This window comes from Ailuropoda melanoleuca, chromosome 4 (assembly GCF_002007445.2).
Source record: "Ailuropoda melanoleuca isolate Jingjing chromosome 4, ASM200744v2, whole genome shotgun sequence".
Lineage (NCBI taxonomy): Eukaryota > Metazoa > Chordata > Mammalia > Carnivora > Ursidae > Ailuropoda > Ailuropoda melanoleuca.
The window spans coordinates 29,283,827-29,310,831 of NC_048221.1; the positions used below are offsets into that span (position 1 = coordinate 29,283,827).

A 27,005-nucleotide genomic window follows, 5' to 3' on the forward strand; every position below is an offset into this window, starting at 1 on the left:
CGGCGGTACACGGAACACCTGTAGCTCAGCGTATTTCTGTCTATAGTTTACATGCTATGGAGATCCCTAATTGCAGGAGAATGAATTAACAAAAACCCAATTATAGCATTATAGCATATGTAAGTTCTCTCACATTGGCAACTGCCTACCTTGAATCACTTCATTAAAAAAACAAAAAACAAAAAAGCAGCTTCTAATCTTCAAAATCTCATGGTGGGGAAAAAATCTTAAATGACATTTATTGTTTTTTTTTTTCTTTTGGTTTTGAAAGAGACTGAAGTAAAAAAAAAAAAGATCCAGTTATTAAATAGCTTTAAAGACTGAAAAAATAGGATAGGTATCTTTGGCGAGGGAAGTTAAATTAGGAAGAGTGGTATCAGGGGACTTCTATATTTGCTGGCAATGTCTATTATTCTGCGATCAGAGTATATTTCTCTCTGTATTTTCAAGAGTATATATCTTTAATAAGTGAAAATGGCATAATATACTTACCAATTCAAGAACTGTGTAATGGTACAAGCTTAATGGGACAGAATTCTGACATAGGTCAAATTATGATCCCGGCAACGTGCTAACTGCTCACAGGAAAAACCTAGTCAGATATGGCCAGCTGGTAATACAGGTGTGAGATTTAATCCTTGGTATCGGCATTGTAAAGGGGACCAGCTATATTTTAAAAGGTTTTAGAGAAGTGGGTCACATCATCCCATGTCTTGAAAGAAAAGCACCTGGTTAGTAAGTGGTTTTATTAAAGCTCCTTTCGCCCAATGCATCTTTTCAGTATTGTTTGCTGTCAGGTTCTGGAGATCATGCAGCCACCAGGAAAGCACCGCTTCAAGAGGCATTAGTAGCAGTTTTCTAACAGTGCAGAGGAGGACCACACAGCTAGTTAGCTCAGGAAAGGATGCCAGCTTGCTAACACACCCTGAGTGCATGCAGGGAAGCCAAGTATAATTTCTAAGGTTGGAAGCCTAGTTCTTAAGAAAAAAACTTAAAAAAAAAAAAACCCTTAAAGCACTCCTATATATTATATGATCATGTTCAAGATAAATGTATCTTGGCTTCTAAAGCCTCGGTGCGTTGAAGTAGCTTTCTAATCATGATGATCATTTTAAGCTACACTGAAAATACATCCTTTCCTGGTTTTGGAGAAAAGGAGGTCTGATGGGGACTGAGTTGGACAGGTCCCTGTGCTGATGGCTGGCATGCCAGTTCCGGCCCAACTGGAGAAAGGGAAGTGCAACATCATTCCCTTACAATGGAGTAAACGTCTTCTGTTTTCACAGGGGAACTGTGCATTGCCCGTGGAGGGTGCAAAAAGAGGAAACCAAATGCAAAATTAATATGACTGGGAGGGCTTCATGGAGCAAAATACCAGGGATGGAGAGGTCACTGAATTCAACTGACTGTCCTTGAGGACAGGGTTAGGGGGCTGTCTTTCAGTGGAACACAGTATCTGATACAGACTAGAGGCTCTGTCACATCCATCAGATGAATGATTTAGATTTCTCAGAAAGCTGGAAATGAAGAGTGCTTGATTGACTTTTGGATGTTGCATATTTACATCTATGCAATAATGTCCTTACAGTGATGTCCTTCTAGAACGATGGCCGTTTATTCTGTCACAAAGAGGAAAGCAAAGACTCTAGGTTCTAGTCATGTAGATTCTATGTCTTAAAACATCCAAGGACTTTTTCATGTTTTACCCTCTGCATCTGGAGGTCGGGGGATGATATCTGCACTTTATTTGCAGTTGTCTGCTTTTGTCTGGGGCCGTAACTGGAAGGGACATCAAGAAATTTAAGCACCTGATGTTAAGCGTGAATGTGCAGTTGATCAACTTCTGTTAATAAAAGGTTACTTAACAGCTACTATGTGCCAAGCATGATACTGGGACCTGGCCAGCCAGGAGCTCAAAACAAGTAAGATATGCTCCCTGCTGGTAAGGAGTTCACACTCCTTCAGGTGGCTGGCCACGGAGATTTGGGGTAAGAGTCACTGTCTACCTTTCACATCCACGTCTTCCCATCTTTGCCCCACCAACTCCTCACTTCCTACTCAAACGACTGGCTTCTCAGAAGGGCACGTACGTCTTTTCGTATAACTGTGTGCACAGATCGGAAGCCTGTAAGTGTTCATTCTAACGTGCTGCAGCCCTGAGTACAGATCAGGAGAGAATTTTTCACCACAGGGGAATTGCCCCATAAGAAGTTTTTGGTGGGATGGTTTGGCTACAAGAAAAGAGTTGCTTTTCCTAAAACTGATGGAGACTATACAGGAAATGACAGAATTCAAAATTCTAAGGAAACATTTTGACCTTGGGTTTGAACAATAGGCCTGTCTTTGGTTTTAAGAGTAGGAAGAAAAGAACGAAACGCAAAATTTGGATCACCAGGACTTTGAGGTTCCAGAAGTGCCATCAAACACCTGCCCAGACTCCCCACAGCACGTAGCTCCTTCCCCAATTCCTGCTGAGACATTTACCTGCCTGGGCCTGCATTGTTCTTTTGCCCTTTTGGTTTCCAGTTTTGATGCTATTACTTCTCTTTTCTTCTTCCAAGATATAAAATTCAGATCACTCCCAGACAAACCCAGCCCCCATCACTCACAACTGATCCATCAACGAAACTACACAACATCTGGAGATCTGGAGTGGCCTGTGCTGCTTGTGGTCTTTCTTTTTCTCTTTCTTTTTTGTTTTGAATGAAGAAAAATAATGGAACAATTATGAACTGGAAAAGGAACGTGGATGTGTGTCTGGGGACAGACAGGGTGATGATCATGATGCTGAACCAGAGGAAGTCCATCTCTGTGTCTGATACACACAACTAGATACTCCAGGAGGGAAGGGATGTGGTCTCTCATTCTTCACGGCACGCCAGGAATGTGGCACTGGGCCTGGCAGGTAGGAGGAGCTAAACACTCTTCGTTGAATGGATGCATATTGTTCTCATTTTCTCCTCTTCACCTTCTCAGAACACTCTACCTGGGAACTCCTAGTGCAGCATTCCCACCTCAACCCTATATGCCAAGGCGACAAAGCAGGCAATTTGTAGGAAATCCAAATGGATATTTAACATCTCCTGGCCCCCTCACTGATGTCTAGTTAGATTTGGGGCAGGAAAACTCAGAGTTGGCACATGGCGTGTGCACAGTTCATTATGTGAACAAATGATGTTGCTGAGATCCTTCTCACATTTCTGAAAAGGCATTCATTTCCTGCTACCTGTACTGGATTTCGTGGCTCCAGAACTGCACGTACTTCTCTTTTTTTCCATTAGCCAAACCCTCGCGCATACACTTATACCTTAAACACATATTTTCTAAGTAAATATTTTGTGTCAGGTGCTCCTAGAAACCAGGGATACAGAGAAGAACAAGAACAGACATGGATCCTTTCCTCATGGAACTAAGTGAAAAAACTGGCTACCATATTGTGTGGGGTTTGGGACAGATGTGGGGCAGGTGAACAGCAGCTAGACTTGGATGGCTACCACTCCAGCAGACTTAGACAAGCAATCACCTTCTCCAAAAAAAAAAAATCCAAATTATGGCCAATCAGTGGCCACCCACCATTCCCTGAGTCAAAGTATAGTGGGGAAGGTGTGCAGGGCCTGTCCAGCCACTAGGCTTACCTTTTGACACAAGATTCAATCATGTCACTGGCCATCAGCTTCAGCCGTTGTTCTAGGTGCTTTCCAAACTCTTCTTCAGGCCAGTGCAAGTCCCGAATGAAGGTCTGAAGGGCATCAAGTTTCCAGAACAGATCTTCTGAAGTGCCTGATCCATTACTGGCAGGATAAAAATTAGAAAACGAGAGTCACCCACGGGTCTTGGGTTCTGGAAAAGCTGACACAAAGACAAGTAGGCGCTAGAAGGCTTAAGGCAAACAGTGGCTTCAACATACAAAACGACGCGTGTTGGCGGTGGAGGTGGGGGCCATCTCCACCGGCAGATTTTGAGTTTTACCATACATGACTTAGTCTGCTTTGTTCGGCCAATTATTCCAGACCAGTGAGAAGTCTGAGGAAAGGTGTTGCCCCACAATGACTAGGAGAACAGTGTATGGTAAAAATCAGCCTTCTTTTAATAACCACATTAACACATGTGATGATTCAGATGAAGGCCACGAACCAGAGGGAGAAGTAAGTTTCAACGGATAATAACTACATGGCACCATGCAGTTATTAAAATTCAGGGTTTCATGCACTTCCCCAGCTCCCTTCCAGAGCGGAGGCCTCTTGGAGATTGCACAAGACTTTCAGTTTTAAAAGGACAGTGCTAACAAAGTGGTGAGCGAGGACCTGCTTTCTCTCTTGAAGAGCTGGAAAGAAACTGGGGTGACTCAGATCAAGACGAGTACACCTGGATACCTTGAGTCCAAGATTCTTGTTCAGTTTGGTTCTCACTCCAATTATCATAGACCAGCCTGTTACATAGGCAGCTCCAGGACGAGGTGAGTTGCGGGGGTGGGGGGCGATGAGCCAACAAGGGATATTTGCAAAGCGTTAGGGCTCAAAACCTGAGCTCTTTTACCATTGCACCACCTTACCCAGTCCCCTGTACAGATGGAGAAATTGGTCTTGATTCCTTTCTGTACAATGACATCTAAGAAACTTTTACCTGGGGCATCCACGGAAAGCCTGTGTATGGGAAATGCTCCATCTCTCACCCTCTTGTCCTTCTCTGGCTGGCTTTCTCTTTGGTTAACAGTTCCATTTGGAGCTCTGAGGGGTGGCCACCCACCCCCCCTTCCTCGCATACCACTAATGCTAACACGGTAATTTATAAAATGTCCAACACACCATGCATTACCACTTGTTCTGACATCGTCTATAGAAACAGATGAGAGTGGGTGTTTCTATTGTGACAGATGCCAGCTGCATTGAATTAATGCTTCAGAGAGAAATATAGCTAGTGCATAAACGCAAACACAGCTACTGTGGGGTGGGGAGGGGGCAAACTCCCAACATGCCGAGGAGGAGCCTACGGCCTGGACCAACAGGGTAATGTTTCCAAGGACAGACCAGTCTGAGGTCAGTATGTAGATGTATCTGACACGAAGGAGCAGGTAACATGGAAACACGTCCTTAAAAATGAAAGGTGGCAAAGGAGGAAACTGGAATTATGAAAAGATATAGAATCAGGCATTTCCTGGTGGGTCATTGAGGATCTACGCCTTCTATTCAGATCCTGCCGTAAGCACTGTTCAGAAGTGGGGGGATGCGTTGTTTCTCTGTGAAAGTTCAGCCTTCCCCCTACCCCCATCCTATGCTTGGGAAAAAGAAACCCCAACTTTGTCTAGTCTAAACCCCGTTTTGGAACTGCATGGTTGTATGTTTTAAATCATTAAGTACATATGAATGCAATAATTGGTATTTATTACAACAACATTTTGACACCCATCTGGTTTCAGAGTTTCAAAAAATTCTTCTGGGGTTTTTTTTTTCTTTGAAGAGCTTATTATTAAGTTTTGACATGAGGAAAAGAATATTTTCTTTTTATTTTTAAGATAAACTGTTAATGTTAAGGCAATAGCACCAAGATTATTTTGATTGCTGAGCAGTTACCAAAATGTGTTCCCACTCATGCCTTAATTAATTGAATGGAGACCATTATCTGCTTTATTACAATGTCTTGATTCATATCTTTTCAAAAACAATGCCACGGAGCATGCATGGAAGAAGGTAAGAAAAGCTTTCAGATATTTCTATTTTGATTTTTAACAGATACTACCTAATCTAACTTTTGATATAGTCATCTTAGCATGAATATGATTTACTTTTTTTAGAAGAATTTTTTTTCAGTCATAAATTTTTGGAGGGTTTGTCTTTAAAAGAGAATCAGACACATTGACTATATGATTTCATTGTGAACTTGTGAATGAACAGAGGTTTTTAAAAATGTTAGGCAACTTCGAAGCAGCCAAGTACAGCAGTCATTTAATGCCCTGTTTCTAGCTGGATCACTGCAGAAATAAAAATGTTGAGGGCCATCTTGATGAATGTGATTTCGAGATTTCAAAACATCACTGCCAGTTTCAGATCATTTTTTATTCCTTTGATAATAACACTTCCCTTTGAAAATGTGCCAATTTATTCTTTCAAGAAAAAGCTTATCTGGCCTATAATTAGCTGTGGTCTAAGAAAAGGATCAAAGGAGAGTATAGAATCACTAAACCCTATTTCACTTATTAAATCATGCACATGGTTTTAATTTAATTTCCCTGAGGTGGAATTTAGGGGTGCTGGATCTTCTTCTTGCTATGGGGAAAAAAAGAGAGCGGGTTCGCTTCCTAAGCTAGAGGTGGCGGCTCAGCCCCGACCCCTGAGCTGCTGCTTTTATAGGGGCGGCCCGGCCTTCCCAAAAGACAAATCCCATGCATTCGGCATTTGTATGGATGAATGTAAAGAATGGCCCTATCCTCAGACCACAGATGATACAGCTACTGCAAAATTTAGTTATTTGTTGTTTGACTCCTGCATTCTCAAATTTAGATATCTTCTTGCTACCTCAATCCCAATGCTCCATATTGCATTATGACCTTGGAAAGTATCTTTACATAACATAGACATTACTGAGGCTTGATCCATTCAGAAGTTTTCATTTAGCCCTGAACATACTGTTACTATATCCTGCCATTTGCTGACACCAGAAATATGCTTTATGGTTTAAACAGTCTCTAGGAATTTTTTATTTAAAGAAAACCCCAACTTCTAGGTAAGTGTGCTTCCCTCTTAGATTTGGATCAGGCCAGAGACGACTGGACAGCCTATCAAAGAGGTTTCAGGGACTATTTTTGAAATGAAGAACTCCTAGAGTCATGGTACCTGAATTAAAAAAAAAAAAAGCAACAACAAAAAAACAAAACATGGGCAGATTTTTTTTGCAAAAGAATTCAGGAAGTGAAACATAGTCCTCAAGCGTTCAGTGGGCGTAAGACAAATTGTTAGTGCTGTATATATAGCAAACGCCTTACAAACACGCTGCATGCCAGAAATAAACAATATTGTCTCTGTATGATCAGCAAAATATGTCTAATTATCCATCTCCATCTCTGTTATATAGGATGTATAGAAATAAACAATACATATCCATGCCAAGATCACTTAAATTTAAATTAGATCTAATGTGAACTGAATACACACTCAGCATCATATATAGCAGCCATCCATGACGGTGCCGAAAAAGTAGGCATTTGTGGGATGCCTAGAGGGATGTTAACTGGTAGATTTGGTACTTTGGGAAGGTTCACATTGGGTAGGTTCACATTGGGTAGGTTACTGGTTAAACTCCTGTGGAAGAAACAGACAGAAAGAAAAAATACCATCACAGTGACAATGCAGATGTGGCAAAAGCACATGACAGTTGTAAATAAACCGGCTATGTCCACAGCAAGACGACAGCGAGAAATCAAGCAACACGCTTCAGAAGACAGCTTACGGATGGGGAGCTGTGGTGCGGTTCAGTATTCAGACAGAAATGACAAAAGTGAATGGAGAAAAATTAACCACAGAGTGACTTAAAAGTGTGGAAACTCAAAGACACCTAGACACAATGATCACATTATTTAAACGCCTTGGGTGAGGGGCTTTCGGTTTCCAAATCCACTGCCACGAGAGTCTACAACTCGTCTGATGCTAAGAACTTGAAGTTCATGGAATTCTTGGCATCGGTGGAGCTGAGGCTGCTGGGGAAATAGCTGGGACTGAGAGCAATGGTGGTGTACTTTCATTTTCTTTCATTCGTAAGTCATTTTTGATGGAGGCACATTTCTCAAGTCAGATATTAGATACAAGGCATGATACAGAAGTTCATCCACTTGAATGCATACTTTCCAACTGTTACTTCTGAAGACAGGTGTATGTGCAACAGGGTGTCATAGTTGATGGCAAAGATGAAGGAGTTGTATCAAGAAGAAGGCTTAGCTTTGAATAATTGTATAAAACACTTAAAGAAACGTCCTCTCCCAAACTAAGTCCAATTAAAATGGAGAAATGTTTACACACACAAAAAGACACCTAGGAAAAGAAAAGAATCCCAAACTCCCCTCGAATTCTAAATTCTTGGAGCATAAGTGGATTTCAAATGTGGTCTTGTGTTAGAGTAATCACCCTTGGAAGTGAGATAGAGACTGGGAGAAAGAAGGCAGGGCTTTAGAGGTGCTGGGGATGTTCTGTTTCTTTATCTGTGTGATTGTTATAGGGGTGTGTTCAGTCTGTGAAAGTTAACCAAGCAGCACATTTTTCTGTAAAATGTTAAAATTAACAGAAAGTTAAAAAATGTGACCTGCATCCGCTTTTTGTTTTTGAATGAAGATGGATCAACTGATGTGATGGAGAGATGGATAACTTAATGAATAAAGAGAGAAAATAAAACAAAACAAAAACCCCAACTCGAATCAGGCGTAGCTCTGCGGAGGGACTGTGGCATTTACCACTCCATGAGCTGGCACCGTGTGTCTCTGTAGTGGCATTTTAAGGGTGTTCCATCCAGCCAAAGTCACTGGCACGGTAGAGCCCAGCCTAACTCTGCATCTGAGAGGAGCCTTCCTGTTTAAGTGGAGTTGACAGAACTTTGGCAGAGGAGTTGAGGGTTTCTTTTTGGATCTTGCAGAAGAGCAAGTTTTGCCAAAGCAGCTCTGCCCCGGGCAAGCTGTGTTTGACTAACAGAACTCTTGCAAGGGCTGGAGCTGCCTCTGGGCTTGCTTAGCGGGGCAAGTCTCCTGATAAGCCAGAAATCCTGGAACCTACAGAGAGTCCGGACACCTGCCTTCCTTCAGAAACAAGTTACTCTTTCACAATGGCAATATGGATGGAAAAACCTAGAATGCAAAATTGCCAACCTGGCATTCTTTTCCTTAAGGGAAACAGGTGTCACACAGGTTTGTTCTTTACACTTTACGTTTTGGGAAAGCCGATTACACTTCTCTACGTGGGATGAGAGGGTGCTCTTCTGGGAATGGTCAAGAGATTGGCTAGATAGGACTATGACGTAGAAGGAACAATGGAACTTTTTCTTCGATGTTTCTCTGTGTAACCAGAGAATCTGCCGCGGAAGTCAGTCCCTGGTGGCTCTCAGACTTAAACGCTGCCATGTAACAAAACCATTGGTGATTTCCATGAAGACATGTGTAAGCCTACATAAGCAAATGTGATCATTAGATGATACACACACTGAATAATGATCAAGGAATTAGGAGATCTTTAGAGATGGCAGCCTGGCAAGTTAAAATGTCAATTCTAAGCAAATTAAAAGTAGCTAGGAATGAATAACATACAGATGTATGCAAAAGCAACTTAATTTAAACATATTAGCGGATGGTGGGTACACAAATTAGAAATGAGCTTTGTTTTGCATATGCAAATTTGAAAAATACTTATATTAACCAAAATATATTGTATTTGTAAAATATGACATTTTGGCTGGACTACTGTGCTGGACTCATGTAGAAACATTTCCTTCATGCGACATGCTATAATGCTCTATGTTCAAAAGACTGAAACATGCTTGTTATTTCCGTTTAACAGAATAATAGATAATAATAATTAGTAACTATTAATGTTACTAATACTTCATTTGGATATTAATAACTTATATTGATAGTCAAAGAGGCAATTCCATGCATAATATATATATGTGAAAAGGGAGAATTTTCTAGTAGCACTCAGGTCAGATCAGGCTCCAGGAGCTGCTGATGGATATAACAAATTATTATTTTAGAGGGCCCTTTAGCAACTACCTAAAAACAAGTCCATCACATGCTTCTCTGTGAGAATCATAATGGGATATCTCTGCATAGGATAAGAAGTGTGAATTGCAATCCTAACAACTGATATATGTTAAAAATTAGACTCATTCTGGGGCACCTGCCTGGCTTAGTCGGAGGAGCGCGCGACTCTTGATCTCGGGATTGTGGGTTTGAGCCCCATGTTGAGTGTATTTATTTTTTGCTAATAAATAAATAAATATACTTAAAAAATTAGACTCATTCACTATGCAGACTCTGCTAAAAAAGGATAGTTCCAATTCAGGTCAAATGCCCATCCCTGGGGGCGCCTGGGTGGCTCAGTTGTTAAGTGGCTGCCTTCAGCTCAGGGCATGATCTGGGCATTCTGGGATCGAGCCCCACATCAAGCTCCTCCGCTGAAAGCCTGCTTCTTCCTCTCCCACTCCCCCTGCTGTGTTCCCTCTCTCGCTGGGTGTCTCTCTCTCTGTCAAATAAATAAATAAAAATCTTAAAAAAAAAATGCCCATCCCTGGAGAACTGGATTAAAAAATTCTCATCTGCTCTCTCTCACATGGATGAAAGTCACAAACGTGCATGCCTCATTCCTATGGATGAAACGACTAGAGGTAGAGACATCCCTCACTTCTGGAATAAATTCTAATCAAGATTGTGTCTCCATTCAGGGAGGATATGGTCGGGTGTCCTCTCAAAGATTTCTGGATGGGGATAGCTTTGAGATTCAGAATGCCTCCCCCTTTATGAGCCATTTGTTGCATGAATGTACATAGTACATCTTCTTTTGGTGCTCAGGACCCTAAGCCTTTCTCCATGCTTATCCTTAGGTCTAATCCCTAGCTTGGGGAGGTGGCACTCTCTGATATCTTTCTATAGTTTAGAGTGGTGTTTCCCAACCTTTTATTTATTAGCATCACCGGGCACCCAACTGCCTTCCTCGTGAGAATTTAATACCACCAATATACTGTACAACTGTGTATGCACTCTAGGTAGACCTGTGCTTTATACATATACATAACATGAGTAAAATTTTTTTTTGCCTCTCTGCCCTGCCAAGAATCAATTTTTACCAGCCTGGGAGCTGTAAAGCCCCTGTTTGAAAAGTGTGACCTGGGGAATAAAGTTCTAAACTTCGTGGGCTTTTCGAACCTCCCAATCATCTTTCCAACCTATGGCTTACCTCCCTCCTCATCTGTGCTGGCCAAACTCAAACATTCGCTGTTTCTATCACATACCCTACTTCCCCCCATGTTTCTACGTTTGCTCATGCTCTTTCCAAGCATCCTTCCCCTTTGGCTATCTTACTCTCCAAGCCATTTCCTTTGTGACTCCTCAGTGGAGATTCATTCCCTTGTACTCTATGCTCTCATTACTCTTTATGTTATTTGTACATTGGTTAAATATTTAAAGTCATTTTTCTCGTGTGTATGTTGCTCAGACCCAGATTGAAAACCCCGACCAGAGGATTGTATCTTACCCTTTTTCTCCTCCCCATAGTTTTCCTATTGTATCCTTATAATTTTCAGGCTGTATGGTTTCTTAATAAATGTCAGTCAATAAACATTTATTGAGCACCTGTTGCGTCCCAGGCCCAGGTGCTAGGGAGGCAGTGGTGATCAAATGTCAGGGGGAAAATATGGAAAAATCCTTGTTTTACAAAGGAGGATACGAGGCTTGGAAAAGTCATCTGACTTCCCCAAGTCACCCAGCAAGTTAGTAGCACAATCAGGGGTGCAGACTCCTCCGAGTCTAGTACTTTCATATTTCATACCAGGTCACCGACATGTTGCTAAGGTATCTTTGGTCTGATAGTTTATTATCATTAAGATATTGACATCCTTGACAATCTGGAAAATGACAGTTATTTCAAAAATACTTTTCATATGTCTATCTCAGGCAGAGAGAGATAGAGTGCATTTTGAGAAATGAAAAGCAGGTTTTTCAGGGTGCATATATTGAGAACAGTGTTTAGTGCAACCATTCAGAGCCATCCTAACCTGAAATGGGCAACATGAAGCACGGATTCCCTGTGCCTGGAGGTGTTTAAGTGGAGATTGAGAGAAAGTCTGTCAAGGAGAGGGTAGTGTGGAGTGGGTACTTGGTACTAGCCCTGGGAAGCTCTGGACTGTGTGCTTTTTAAGTTTGCTTCCACACAGAAGGCCAGGATGACCTGACTAACAAGGAGCCACCTGTAAAAAGCTGATAGAAATGTTGTCCAACTGTCAGTTAGGACCAAAAGCTTTTATTCACGGCTACAGGGAGAGCTGTGAACAACCTGCCCAGCAATGGTCCTATGACGTGTCCTGATGGACACCCATCAGAGGGTTATGGGCTCTAGTTTGAGCCTAGTTCCGAGAGGCTGACGATCTTCAGCTGTGGTTAGAAGCCATGCAACGACATTTTCCACAAATACACAGAGTTTCTAATCATGAATTTATCTGACCTAATGGAAACAGAGATGCAGCTGCCCTTTCTCTCTGTACAGAGATGGGTGGCCACCTTTCTAGAGAAAAGCAGCAATAGGACTTGGCCATTTGACCCTTTCTCTCAGGTAGCTTTGGTTTTATCAAGCCCAAAGGACTGTATCTCTGTTTTATTTTATAGGACTGTATTTTGAAATAAGAAATTCTGAAGAATAAAGAATACTTTTCATCTATTTTTAGCAAGCTCAATATATTAGTATCATTTTCTTGCCAGAGTGCCATTTTTCTTTAATATTCTGAATGCTAGTTTTTCTTGAAGCAAGCTTTACAATGCATTTCTCAGTCATTTTACCTATAATCAAGTGCCTGCAGTCACAACTTTTGAAAAATGGAAGAAGAGAAGTATTTGAGTATAACAATTATTTGAGGGAAAGGTTATGCGTGGATGTGTGTGTATGCGTGTGTATGCATGTGTGTATGCGTGTGTGTGCGTGTGTACATGTACTGGAAGAACACATGTAGGAGTAGAGAAAGTTGAGCAAACTAAATCTATTTATCTAAGTCAGTTTCTTGTTTTTGAGTAAGCATAATTTAAAAAAAACATTACAAAAAGATCATTCTTGACTTGGAAAAAAAATCCAAAAAGGAAAGTGAATCTCTGCTTCTTCACTAGTGGTCAGATAAAAGCTTGTACTTTCTCTTCACCTGGTAGGAAGTATAGGGAGACTCATTTGTCTTAGCACATAAAAGCACGCCCCCAAGTTCTTTTTACCCTTCGGTTTGTGCCGGCCATTCTGTTCACCTGTCACAGCATTCACATTCTGTTTACAAATCAGCTAATAAAATGTGTGTAGTTTCGAAGCACTGTAATTTAGTTTACATTTTAGTTGGCACTTTCAAATTCCTCAACATACTCTAAAAGGCAATGTACTATTTACCATGAATTGAACAGACTACAGTCACAGTCACTAACCAATAGCGCAGTTTGGGACAGCAAAAAGCTACTTAAGAAAAAAAAAACACATCTACATAAAACATTCCTAGGTTATTATTCACAACTATTAATCCTTCACTAATTTTCAGATCTTTAAATTATTGGTCCAAGAGTTCAAATTTTATTTTTTTAATCATTAAAAAAACTCCCCAACAAAACTTTCCTTGACTAACACTTCCAATTGTGAAAATAATCTTGATTCTTCCTTTATGTCTGATGGTATCAAGAATATTTAATACTTCAAGAGGAATAGCAGTTACTTGCTTGAAGAATTTAACAGATTATAAAATGACATTGGTGACATTATCACAGAGCTTCATGACAATTCTCAGACATTGAGTAGGGACACTTTACAAAATCAGTTTTACAGACGAGGAAACAGTTCATAGAGTTTTGAAGCCTTGCCTTCTGGCTGATGAGTGGAGGGCAAGGCCCTAACTTTAGGGCCTTTAAGAAATAGTGACAGATACCAATCATTTCCTCCCATGTGGTTGGTAGTAGCAGCATCCACGTTTAAACCCAAGTAAAAGCTATTTCAAGACCATTACTATTTTGAAAATGTGAATATTACTCGTTTGAATCTTTTCCTTTTCTCAGATGTTCTCTACAGCACAACTGTCTTGAATATAAAGAACATTAAAAAAAAATACAGTCGCTTGTTCGTGCTTTGTCATTAAGAGACCCAGTTTAATTCTCATGAGTTAAAAGTCAGCAGGGCCATATTAAGAGATGGTATAAACCTGAGAATAACAAGCTAAAATTTAAATTTCTTGGTGCTTGCAAATGAAGAGCAATTGCCTATTAACCTGCTTTCAGTAGGGTAAGTCAAGAAACTTCTCCTGTGCCTTAGACATGGAAGTTGGGGGAGGGGGTGGCTGAGAAAGCTATTTTGCACTGATTTCTTTATCAGGTAGAGTCATGCAGTATAATATTAGAGGAAGACTCTCAATCCAGAGAACTGCTTAGGGACAGGGTACAGGTCAAGTCTTGTAAATTGAGGAAAAGGGTTTTGAATATTTGTTCTGGAGTGTCTCAAAGTCTGCTGTAAATAGCCCCATTTTGTTCCATACTGGTTGTTACTTCCCAAAGATGTAAAGGACTAGAAAGAATTAAATGCTTTTCTTACATAAAAGAAAAAGAAAAAAGAGACTAACAGGGCAAAGCTAATGTCAGGCTTTATTGGAGCTTTTTAAACCACACCAGAAAATTCTCTCCACCTAGAGGCCTTCTATGTCTCTAGGAAGGGGAGCCCGAGACTGACCCTCTAGCAGCCCTGAGTCACAGCCCCCCTCCTCCTCGCTGGGGAACGCAGGTGGCACTGAATCTGCCAGACATTTTCAAATAGGATCTAAGATTTGCTAAGCAACTGTGGAAATTGCCAAATTCACACCCTACAGGATTTCCTGTCATTGGTCCTACAGGATAGATATTCCCCCGAAAAAGAAAGTAGCTGAATACATTTAGGAAACTCCAGGTGAAGCAGAGTGAAATAAGGGTCTGTATGACTCCGTTCTCGGAGTTTTCAAATATGCTCATGTGCTTTGTGGTTCTCCAGGAGGTACGAGTGTGGGGTAGATGAGTGTGGTATATGGGGTCTTCTAAACATATCTGGCCATAGAGTCCTTCTCTCGAGGTGTACCTCAAAGGCCAAGACCAGGAAATGGCAAACGACAGCCCATAGGACAGTCTCCTGTTTTTGAAAATAAAGTTTTATGGGAACATAGCAACACTTGTTCATTCGCCTTTTGTCTGTTTTTGGTTTTTCACTACAACGGTAGAGCCGAGTAGTTGTGACAATAGAGACTGTGTAGTTGAAAAGGCTAAATATTCCCTATCTGGCCTTTTATGGAAAAAGTTTGCTGACTCCTTGCCTAGACACCTATGGAACACACTGTGGGAAACATTAATTCCTAAGGATATCACCACTGGAGTAAGATACACAGTATAAACATCACAGCCAAGTTTATAGCCCTTATTTCTTCTTTATCTTGTGCAATAAAACAAAGATTTCATTTCATAAAACATTTCTCAACCTCCTCCCGCCTCCTCTGCTTTGGACAAGGACGGTACGAGCATCACAGCCAGAAACATGTACAGTGTTTGCTCTCTGTCCATGCTAACAATAAAAACTGTAAGACACCGCTAATCCATTTCTGTATGACTCTCCAGCCATTTGCACCCAAACTCCGATGGTATCAAAAAAGGTTTCCTTACTTGACTGGTTCCCATGACTCCCGCTCAAAGCCCCTGTGAATGGATTGTGCAATTGAGGACTCCATCAAATCCACATATCTAACCACAAGTGGGGCAAACAGGTCTTGCAGGTGTTTGTGAAATTTTCCATTGCACAAATTATCTAGAACAGATAAGCAAAAGCTCGGTAAGAACCCACAGCTGCTTTATCAGCATACAACGTACATACAGAAAGGGCTGTCTTCTATATTAAATACACTGTTTCTAGGGGATGCAAGAAAAGGGGGTATAAAAGTACATGAACAGCACCAAAGCTCATGATTAGATCTGTGTGGAAGGAAAATGGAATTCAAAAATATTTTACCCATTTGTTTCATTCTTCTAAAAAGGAAAAACAATCATGCTTCTTTAAAAAACAGTAAAAACAATAACCAACAACTATTTTTTAGGTTTTCTCCTTGTACCTGCTACCCCTCCTCCCATGACATTAGCAGAAAGAAAGAATATTCTGTACCCCTCCCCTCCTTCATCACTCTTCTTGGAAGGAAGGTCTATTTTATGGCTATGTGTTGCTATAAGATACTGAAATGCTTGGGGTGTTATTTAGCTAGAAATTATTTTTCATCTAGAAAACATCTTTCAATAAAAATTTCAAAATGTGAAGAGGTTAAGTTAATTAGCTTGTTCAAAAGCAAATAAAGCACACAGGCATGAGTATCGCTTATCACACTGCTCTTGGGTTCTCCTGACTAGTTAAGAGAGGGCTTCGGTGCAACAGGACATTGGTTGGAAGAAAGAGAAGGGCCATCAGCTGTAAACTTGGTGTTTTTTTTTTAAACAATAAGAAAACTCTGAAGAGGTTTCACTAGCTTGTAGTCTGACTGGGCCAAAGACATTTTAGCGGTCTGTTTATCTGCATGCTACTTAGGAAAGTCAACCAGTCAAAGATAATACATACAGTCGGTACGGAGAAAATCATTCAGCAGCTGAAACAGTGGAAAACTGTCCCACGTGTCTGGGGGCTGCACCTCTAATGCCGCATCCATGTCCACTGCAAAAAGTGACAGGAACGTCTCGGCATGCTCCACCATCAAGTCTGACCACCACGCGAAGGCCTTTGAAATTTGGCAGAAAAACAACAGACAAAGAGGCGATAAGTTTTTCTCTCCGACCTAAGATGTGAGGTTAAGCCCTCATTGGTCAAGATTAATTGTGCATCAGCAGGGTTTGGTAATTTTATTGTAAAAAGAACAGCATTTTTGATACAATGGGTCCTCTCAGCGTCCCAAGGCCATGCTTTTCATCATTCCAAGCCTGCCTCAGAAAGTCTTTATCTGACCTGCTGGTCGAGGATGCAGCTGTAGAAATGACAGACGTGGAACTTCTGTTCAATTTACAATAATCCAGTAGGTTTGGAGTCATGCTCTTTGTCACTGTTGTTGGCTAGCTCTTGCTCTAAGGTATTAGAATTTGGGAGTTTCTTCACTGTGTTTATGGGTTTTCTGCTGGTCTAACTTGAAAATTTACAATTAGGGTTCACTTACATCTACATATCTGGGCTTCATTGCCTATGGTCTCATACAAGCTCAGCAACTCATATTTCTCTATGCATTGGTCATGTTATTCCTATTTCATACCAAGTCACCAAACGTTTGAGTCAAAATCTCTTTAAGCAGGGAGCCTCTGGTTTTGCATCCTGTCTGTAGGAAAGATCAGGTGGAAGCTAGGAAACACTCAGTAAGATTAGGACTTACTTTTCTGGGGGTTGGACATATATGCACATTGAAAACCAAAAAATATCAGTGAAGTAACTCATTTTCATGCGCGTGGGTCCTTGGAAATCATTGTGCAGGGTCTCGGGGCAAACATTCACATCGGACTAGGCCAGATGTGAATGCCATTCAAAGGCATGCATGCATGGTGACTAATCATTTCTGGCAGGGAGCATGCAGAATGAGTGGCAGTGTCAACAGGCCCTTTTTTTTTTTTTTCCTGATTTCAAAGAGAGCAGAGAAACAAAAACAAATTGCCAGCCCCTTTTTGCCCTCCACCTCCCCACCCAATGCCGTAAAGTATTTACACTGGAAACACTTTCCGGAGCATTCACCAAAAAAAGATGAGAAGGCGTTTTGAAATATGAAAGATGATTATGGAAATAATTCCATAAATAAAAGAGTTTGTTCAATGGCCAAGCTCTTCTGTGATTTATTAGTTATTTGGGGATATTCTAACAGCCACTAGGAGGCAGAGTAGGGGTCCACCTCTCTTCTTTCATGAGATTTCATTTTACTTACTTCTCCTTTATCAACATGTGGCTGGTTTGCAAATTAAATGGAAAAAATCAAGTCATGGACCATTCTGCAAGGTCAGCTTGGTTGGAAATAGACACCTGCTGTTTCCATTTTAATATACAGTAAAACCTCACTGATTCAGAGTAATGAGAGAAGAGAGATGCTCATCTGTCATCAAAAAAGCCTAAATTATGGGGTTTTCTAAAAAGAGGTATCATTTTACTGCTTTCAAATTCAGTCTGCAATTGGGCACCAAAGTAAAAGGTATTTGCTGGTTACCATATCAATGCATTATAAATGTGGAAGTTTTTAAAAACTTCCAATAATTGTAGACACATTGACCTATAGCGTGAAGTCAAAGAGATAGAAGCTTTGACTTCAGAGGTCCTGGGATGAAACTTATGAGAGAGCCTTTAGAATTTTCAGAGAAAGCTGAGATCATGTCAAACATTCTACTTAAGAACAACTATAAGATCCGTGTCTGCAGTTGACTTGTCACGAGCATTTGTGTCTGAATCAATGAGGTTTTACTGTAGTTTTACTACCCCGGCATGAGAGCCCTGGGGTTTGGGGCTGGCTCCATTGACTGCCTGGCTAAATCTGGCAGAGGAAGAAATCCTCCACCCCATTCCCCGAGTTCTCCCAGCCACCTGTTTTTTAGGCAGAGACCTTCTAAATAGTAGAACTTGCTGGAGTCCCACTCCTACCCCCAACCCTGTATGGAAGGATGACTCTCATCAGTCCTGCTACAGGGTATTGGCACACTTCACAAAGGTACACCGAATGTTGGCTGGTACTCATTCTTTAGTTATTTGATTAACTTTACATCTTCAGGGTGAGTCCAAGTAAACAGTTACCGGGGAGACTGAGTTGCCTTCCCAGACATGATTTTGTTCTAGGATGACAGGAAAAAAACAAAACAAAACACAGAACAAAAACCAATCCTAAATGTCTGAAATTAAAAATGTCTTAGCCCAACCTCATACCTGGTTCTTGCCAGGTTTATTTAAAAGTTGCAAACCAGAGGCCCTAAGAAGTACCCACTTCTACTGTCTATTGAGAACTTAGCCCTTCACTGGAATTTAATAAAATTGAGCAATTATCTACAGTTGTTGCATTAATAGTCAAGTAGATAGGCAGCCCTACAAAGAACAACGACTACTGTGATGTGAATGATCACTTTTGAAGTCTGGCAGAGAAACTTAGGATTCTAGAATAACGATAATTTAAATATAGTTGTTGCAGGAGAAATGAAGACCAAATCTATTTCTGTACACCCAAGGTCATTCCTCCAGAACTTCATCATCAAACCTGACTCTCTGAGAAGGAGAAAAAGATTCTGGCAAGGGTAAAAACAACCAAAAAGCCATAATCATAATTTCAATCAAATGAACAGAATCTGTGTGACTGGGTTGGGCAAGGCAAGCTTTAAAATTAAAACAAAACAAAATAAAAAAAACCACCCAGACCCAACAACTATATTTATTATGCTTGCTCATACAGGTGAATGCTATTTTTGTACATGAGTTAACTCAAAGTTTGTGGGTATCTAAAGTCTTTGGAAATCTTTTCCAAAGAAAATAGGGAGGTGTACTTTGGCTTCTAAATACTTACCTGGTACATTTCATTACTTAAAGGCAAAGATGTATGCTTTAGGAATACAGTCCACCACACTGAACACGCTGTATATTTTGTACACAAACTACATGTATATATGTACCCCTCTGTGTACCACAATACATATATACATATACATACGTATACATAGAGAGAGAGAGGTTGGAAAGGTGGAGCAATGATATACATGAAGGCATAATTCCTGTGTGTGTGTGCATGCATGTGTGAATAACTTCGGCTCTGAGAGCAGAATTAAGCTGAAATTAAGAGGTAAATAAGACAACTGCTACTGTATCATGCCTGAGTGAATGTGTGATGCATTTCTAGCCGAAGAGCATGTTTCCTCTTGGAGCATTTAATTACTCTGTATTGGAATTAAAAATGGTTCTAAGGATTATTGTTTTCTTGGTGGAGGAGGCAAGTCTACTTGTCACGCCCATTTGTGTGGTGCCACCAAACAGTATGGATCGGCAGCCAAGATCCGTGCTTAGGATTTAGTAATTTTCTAGAGTTTATTGAGCGCTTAGAGTATACAGTGAGTACTGGTCAGTGGAAAAAATCTTCATACTTCATTCTTTGGGCAGCAAAACCGCATCTTAAATGTACTAGGGCAAATTCTACTTCTTTAACTGTAGCCCCGGGGCTTTTCTTGACCCAGCCATACCCTGAAATCACCTGGGCAGCTTTTAAAAATTATGAATAGTTGGCCCCTCCCCCGTGAGATTCTGATTAATTGAGCTGGGGCGAGACCCTGGCATCAGCCATTTTTAAGAGCTTTCCAGGTGATTGCAAGCTGGAAGTGAATGCTAAGAACAAAGGTCCTGCTTCTCTGAACCACTCCACCTTAAAACGAACCCACTCTTCTTTCAACATATTCTGTCCGTACCACTCATTTGGTACTTTCCACATAGGTTTTGTCCTTTTCATGATCACATGTTCATATATTTTGCTTCCTCAGCAATTTGTCCCTAATAATACAACAGGCAAGCTTTGTTGAGAACTTACTATATGCGAGGCATAACACCAGATGCTTTATTTAATGTGGCCTTCCCTCCCAACGACCATCTGAGGTAGAGTCTATTGTTACCTCCCATTTATGGGATTAGACAGGTTAAGTAATCAAGTTGAGATCACAGAGCAAGGAGGAGGTAAACCTGGAATTCAGACTCAAGCTTCTCTGGCACAGAACCCAAGCTCCTGGCCACTCTGCATTGTATTGTCTGAAGGCCAAGACTACCTTATGTCTCCTCGTCCTTCCAAAAATCATGGAGGTAGGAGCGTCAGTGCTCAACAGATAGGTAGCTTTTGATGGATGAATGAAATTTTTGTGTTGGATGAAATTACTAATTCAGGAAGTAATCTTGTACATTTACCTAAAACCAAATGGAGTCTCCAAATTCCAAAGTATGCTGAAGTTTTCAGTTGTAACTCCCAAAGTTAGTAAATGAAAATGGAATTGAATTTATTTCTACTCTATTTATTTACCCTGAATGGCTTTTGAATGTGTAAGATTAAAATATTTTTATGATGATGGTTATTAGGGCAGTTTAAGATGATGTTAGCACTACTGAAAGAAGTGCTTTTTGGAAAAGAAAAATGTCTTCTTTGGAATATCAACTTCCTTTGGTACCTCTTTTGAGTAATTTGGGAAAATATCCATCCTTCCTTAGCCTGTAGCAGCCTCAGAGAATAACGTGATTGCAAATCAAGCATGTCTGTCATTTTTCTTCTTTTACTTAAAAGCACAGCACCACAGCTGTGACAGAGGAAAACGATCCTCTTTGTAGCCATGTCTTCAGAAATGTGTACATTTGGTTCATCGTGAGAAAAGCCTCAACATCCCGATCTGGGGAGGGCCTCTGGAGATGATCTGGTGGACACCCAGAAAGAACATACTTACCATCACTTAAACCTCAAGGGCCCCCAATCTGAAAAGGACGTCCTATAGGATGGAGTAAAAAAAAATTCTAGCCCAACTTAATTTTATATGTCCGGAGGCATGTCCTAGGGTTTCCATGTTTTGAGGGTGTAGATTTGGCCCCTCTTCTCAGTCCTGGCTGTGCACAGTTACACTCACCTCAAGGGGTCTTCACCCCATTCTTAAGAGGGTTTTCGGGGAAATCATGATTCTTTGGCACTCTCTCTATATATAAATACTGTATATATGGTTCACATACAGACGGTTGTAGAGGAAGATTAGTATCACTCTGGCCAGCTACTGGTTACTACGGTTGGTACTCATCTGCTGTGAGCAAGGGAAGTACAGACGGACACAGGAAACTAAGACAGGCTAAGGACAGAATCCAGGCAGGTGGGAGGCGCGTGTCGGGGTGTAACTGCGTTGTTCTTAGGTACATCAATCGCTTCATGCACGCACAGGAGAACCCCCACATTTACCCTGCCGTGGAGGGCCACCATTTCACAAGCAGTCCACTGGAAGGTGCTGTTACATTCCTTGGGTCAGTGTTAGAAAGCAGGAGCACCCAGGAAAAATCCCAGTAGAAGACATGGTACTGGAAGGGCATGCACAGACTATGACAGCAGGTGGCTGGCTCATTCGGTTTAGTCACATACCTCTTTTCCCTGCCACGATCAGCCGTGATTGAGTGGAACAGTAGAAAAACAGGGAGGAAATTTAAATATGTAATCAGGCGTTAGTCGGGACGATTGGATTTATGGTGTATTATATATTATTTAACTATACTGTCAATTTTCATTTATCATGGGAACGATCATTTTAAGTGTTTGAGAAATTGCTTTTACGGAAGGCCTTGTTTCCCCTTTTGCTATAGAACTGACTGGAGAGGAAGAGTGAAGATTAGTGCAATTTTCAAAAAGGTTATTTTAAGAGCAATGATTTTAAATCTCAATTTTGAAACAAGAAGTGATAAAATCGTTTGACCGTAATGGAATCTTGGAATTTTTTTTGGAAGGGTTGGGTTGTTTAAGTCCTTATAGGTTTGGGATTTAGTTAGCCTTGAAATCCCTTAGTTTATAATGATTATCAAAATGATCATTTTGACAGTGGTTCGTTAAAGAAAAAGTAAGCTGTATCTATTTAGATGTATGTTGGCAAATCGACAGGTTGAACAACACAGAATAATTTGCTTCTGTCACTGTGTTTAGCGACCTAGGTCATCCAAGATTAACAAATGAAGACTCTAGTGCAAGCAGAGGGTAAGTTACAGAGATAAATTCAAAAACATGGCCTGTGATCCACACACCAAATAAAATAAATAAAAACAACAGTGGTAGCAACAGTGACAACCACAGAAGACCAGAAAGTATTTTGTGTATTCTGGACGATAACCATATGCTGCTTGAATAAATTATCTTTAAGATATACTCACCTCTTTTGCTTGTTGCTAGAAACATCTGAAAACTTAAGCTGAAATGGACAACATGCAACCACTTTTTGCTTGTTTTACCCAATCTTCCAAAGACTTCTCCTTGCAATGCTTCCCCTTTCCTTCTCTTTGCAAGGCCAGTTAAAAGAAAATGGGTATTAAGGCATGTTGTTTGTGTCGCTGGTAGGATCAGTTCTGCACTTTCCAGCTAAGGGGCACCCAAAGAGACATTTTCCCGCCATGCCTGCTCACCTCTGCGTGGTGCTCCTCATTCTGTTGGAGAACCTCAATGACTAGTTCAGCAAGGCGGATTGTGTCTTCGAGCTTTTTGGCAGGAGTGATTAACCGGCCTACATTTTCTGTAGTACAAGAATTTGTGTTAAAATTTAACGAAAGCCTCAGGCTAGTTTCGTGGCCGTTAGAACTAGTGGATAAGAAATGTCAAATAGTTAACAATTTTTTTTTAAGTTTCATGCAAATGTTAAGTGCCACGTAATTAGTAATGAGCAAACCATAAAGCCATTTTGTTATTATCACCATCGTCATTAGAATACATATTAAGAAAAAGCAGTGCTCCAGCTTCAAATTTGCATATTAAGCTATGTTAAGTTTATGACAGCCCATTTCAAATTTAGTGACATTTTGTACACACATTCTTTAAAGACAGCATTAATGTACTATCTTAGGTCACTCTCTAAACTGTGTTCGTGCTACTTGGTGTGGGAAGCTTACTCTTGATTGCTATGACATTAGCTTCTTGCATTTGTCCCCGAACATTTGATACTACGGCATTGTTTTTCATTACAGTTCTGTACGTTTAACGGAATTTTTGAACAAACAGAATCAAAGGTCTGCCTGTTTTAAGTTGTCCAGGGAGGAGACTGAAAGTTAAGGGACATTCCTGGGACATTAGGTAGAAGGCAGAACAGAACTGTTAAAAGGGTGTTGGGGGTAGATTACTGGATGAACTGGTTGTAGTTTGTGCCACTTGTTGGTATAATTGAAATTTTATCAGGTAGGTGGCAAGAATGTACTCAAAAATGTTTCTTTGTTTTTAGTTTTTATTGTGTTGAAAGCACTGTGTTTTTATCTGACTCAAGAACAAACTGGACCCTGGTTGATGTTGAGTCTTTTGTAGAGCTGAATTCATGAATGTTTGGTAAGGTCATTATGTTACCAAAAATTAAAAACTTTTCTCTGGGAGGAAAACAGTAATATTTAAAATATAAAAGTTTTCTTGGCCAGTGAAATCACTTGAATTTAACCAGTCTGCACTCACAGGGTATCTTATATTTCATGTTGAAATCTTCAAACCTTGAAGTCTCAGAGTCCTTTGGAACACACAGAGTGTAACAGCAATAAGGATCCGTTAGTGAGATTCCCACAGGCAGGTATATATGTGCACAAAAAGACTGCCAAACTTATTTTTATCTCTTCATCTAAAGCAGATATATTTTGGCTTCAGGATTTTTCTAGGTAAAGAAAATTATTCAATACTTCACAGGAAGGTTTTGTTGTTGTTTGTGTCGTCGTTGTTGTCTTGGGGTGGGTGGGGTCTAAACAAAGTCATGGGTGATTGTTAATTTACAAAAGAAATTTAAAAGAGCCGTATAATTTTCCTTTGTACATTTTTTAGACAGGTGATGAACATGTCAGATGATCCGTAATTTGGGATTTAATAATGAAAAACAAAGTCAGTGAAGCACTATGCAAAAAAGGGTATCTCAGCCAATGGAAACTAAGAATGATAGATGGGGTTGGGTAAGATAGTCACGATACTGAAAGTTTCAGTCCAACAAGGTCCGATGACTGGCGTGAAAATGGGCTTTCTGGATTTAGGCCAGTGGATCACTCCGTTGTCTCTACCATGCACAGGTAGAAATGAGGCTGGATGTGGTTAGGGCATGAAGGAGGGAGTGGTGGGGAACAGAAATATACAGATCAGGTGGGGAATGTCCAGCACTCAGAGGAAGGAAATGTGCAGAGTTTAGGGTCAATAGCTCATTGCCTGGTCTAGAGCAATAAATATGTGGAGAGAGAATGAGTGACAAGACTGACTTCTGCACTTTTGGGGTACTTGGCCCCTGTATAATTTCATAAATGGGCTATCATAATTTCATCAGACTTTCAGGCATTTCTACAAACATACTGTGTATATATGTTTGAGTAATATGTGTAGAATGAGGTATTTGCATTTTGATAGTAAATATGCATAAGCTACTATTTATTAGTTGGTATTCACATTTACACATCAATTTGCAAATTCCTCATCCTATGCTTATTACCCATTCGACACATACACCCACATACACACATCACACACTTACATACATTTTCTAGTAACCAGGCAAGCCTGCGCATTAATACAAATCTGCAGGAAATCCCACTTGGGGCACATCTTTGAAATCTCTAGCTTTAAGAATAAAGAACATTGTTCTTTGGGTGAAATACTCACCAAATCTAAGGGAATTCTAGCTCTACATGACATATAATATAGACATGAAGTAATTCCCACCAATTTTTTTATGTATTTTCATTTTAAGTCTGTGAATGATTTTTATGTTTGGAGAAATCCAAGATGCTTAAGCTAGGACAACCTGAAGATTTGTTTTAATAAGCAGCACTCTCAGATTGACTACAATGTATACTGATAGATACACATAAAGTGTATATGTGCATGCAGCCATTCTAAGTGTGTGCACATGTACACAGATATGTGTATGCCTGATGTATATATACAAACAGTATGTTTAATAAAACCTTTCGCAATTTTACTTGAACATGCAACCATTAAAATAAGCAGGTTAAGGATCCTTTAATCTACGATGCTTGATCTTCCAATTAACCTATGTAGCAGACTTTCATTTACTATTAATTAGCTGCAATACCATTATCTGTAGATCAGGCCAGTTTATTGAGACACGACACTATTTTCTTCTTTATTTGCACATCTGACTAGCTAAGTGGCAAAAATGGTACTAAAACCAACTTCTCTAGGATGTTGTCTTTAAAGAAAATATTGTGCAAAATCCTCTAGCATGTCCTCCCTCCCCCCCCCTCCCCATCAGAGGTCAAGGAGAAATTTGTGCTTAGACATAATTTTTTTTTTGTCACTTCTGCTGTCTTGAAATGGATTACAACATTCCTATCACCCAATCTTATACTAGCTGGAGCACTGAAGGAGGGGAACTAGAACTCCCATATACTTAGTAAACATTTCATACAACAGAATTGAAGCTCATAACATATAAAAAAAATCGTCATGCAAAATGTTATGCAACAACAATGTTATTTTGTGCTGACATTGAGATTTGAAAATGTTGCATATGTCAGACATAGCTAGACAAAAAAAAAAAATGTGGACATTTGGAAATAAACGCTCTCTTTCGACTGTCTCAAAACCTACAGCGTCAAACTTGAGAGCCCGAGCCTCACCTTAGTATTCCAAACTGAAACAAAATTTCAAGAAGAAAAATGAACAGAAAAGCAAACTAAGCTAGAAAGCTGCTAAATAAAGTAACGGTAGAAGTTTACAGTACTTGGTTTTGGCCTAGGCATGCCTTTGAGCCTCTGATATAACATGCTGGTCTGCTTTTGGGTGGGTGGAGGAGGCCCAGGAGGTGGCGGGGGAGCTGCTCAGGGAGGTGAGGAGAGACAGTAAAAAAGGAAAGAGACAACGTGACTTTCACAAAGGTGACAAGGAAGATGACGAAGTCTGAAAAGAACAACCCAACAAGCAACAATGAATAAAACACAGGCGGAGAGCTGCTGCTTTCTTGGAGTTACTGCAATACTACAGAGGTATGACATTGTGTGACAAGGGACGGGACTCTTACCAGTGTCGCCCGTACCGCCCTACTGAGACACTCAGAGGCTGAATGCAAACACTGGATGCCTTTCTCCAGATGGATACACATGAATGATGGTGGCAGCATCATTGACAGAAAGAAGATACACTTTTTTTCAATGAAGAACGCCTCTACGTGAATAGCTGCTTCCTCTTTCCAATGAGCAGACTTGATGGATTCGTAGCTGGAAGACCTGGCTTCTCACCCTCAGTATGCTACTTAACTTTCTCATGTAACCTTCCACCTGCTCCTTAAACCTCTCTGTGCTTCAGGTTCCTCAGCTATGCAGTGAGAATATTAATATCTTTCTTTATGTATCTTGCAGGGCTGATGATAAGAGCAAATAAAACAATGCGTGGACAGATCTCTGTTAAGCCCAAGGTGCCTACAAACGTTTACTGTTCTCTCCTTACTGTGAGAAGGCAGGAATTAATTGCTTTATAAAAGCAGATGAAGGGCCATTATTAGTTCAAGTGAGAGCTAGGGAATATTCTTGCTCCCTTTGTGGAATTTCAACATGTCAAAATCTGTCATTTTGGGGGAAAAT

At 40.4% G+C, this 27,005-nt stretch overlaps 1 protein-coding gene across 1 annotated transcript in view; it reads right to left on the bottom strand.

Annotated features, from left to right (window-relative positions):
* Window positions 1–27,005, bottom strand: part of CADPS (calcium dependent secretion activator) — a 499,023-nt gene that overhangs the window by 77,474 nt on the left and 394,544 nt on the right. The window contains 7 exon segments of the mRNA XM_034658585.1: window positions 3,636–3,791; window positions 7,149–7,295; window positions 15,377–15,518; window positions 16,314–16,470; window positions 17,650–17,670; window positions 21,838–21,846; window positions 22,863–22,969. Of these exon segments, the coding sequence (XP_034514476.1) occupies window positions 3,636–3,791; window positions 7,149–7,295; window positions 15,377–15,518; window positions 16,314–16,470; window positions 17,650–17,670; window positions 21,838–21,846; window positions 22,863–22,969 (739 nt within the window).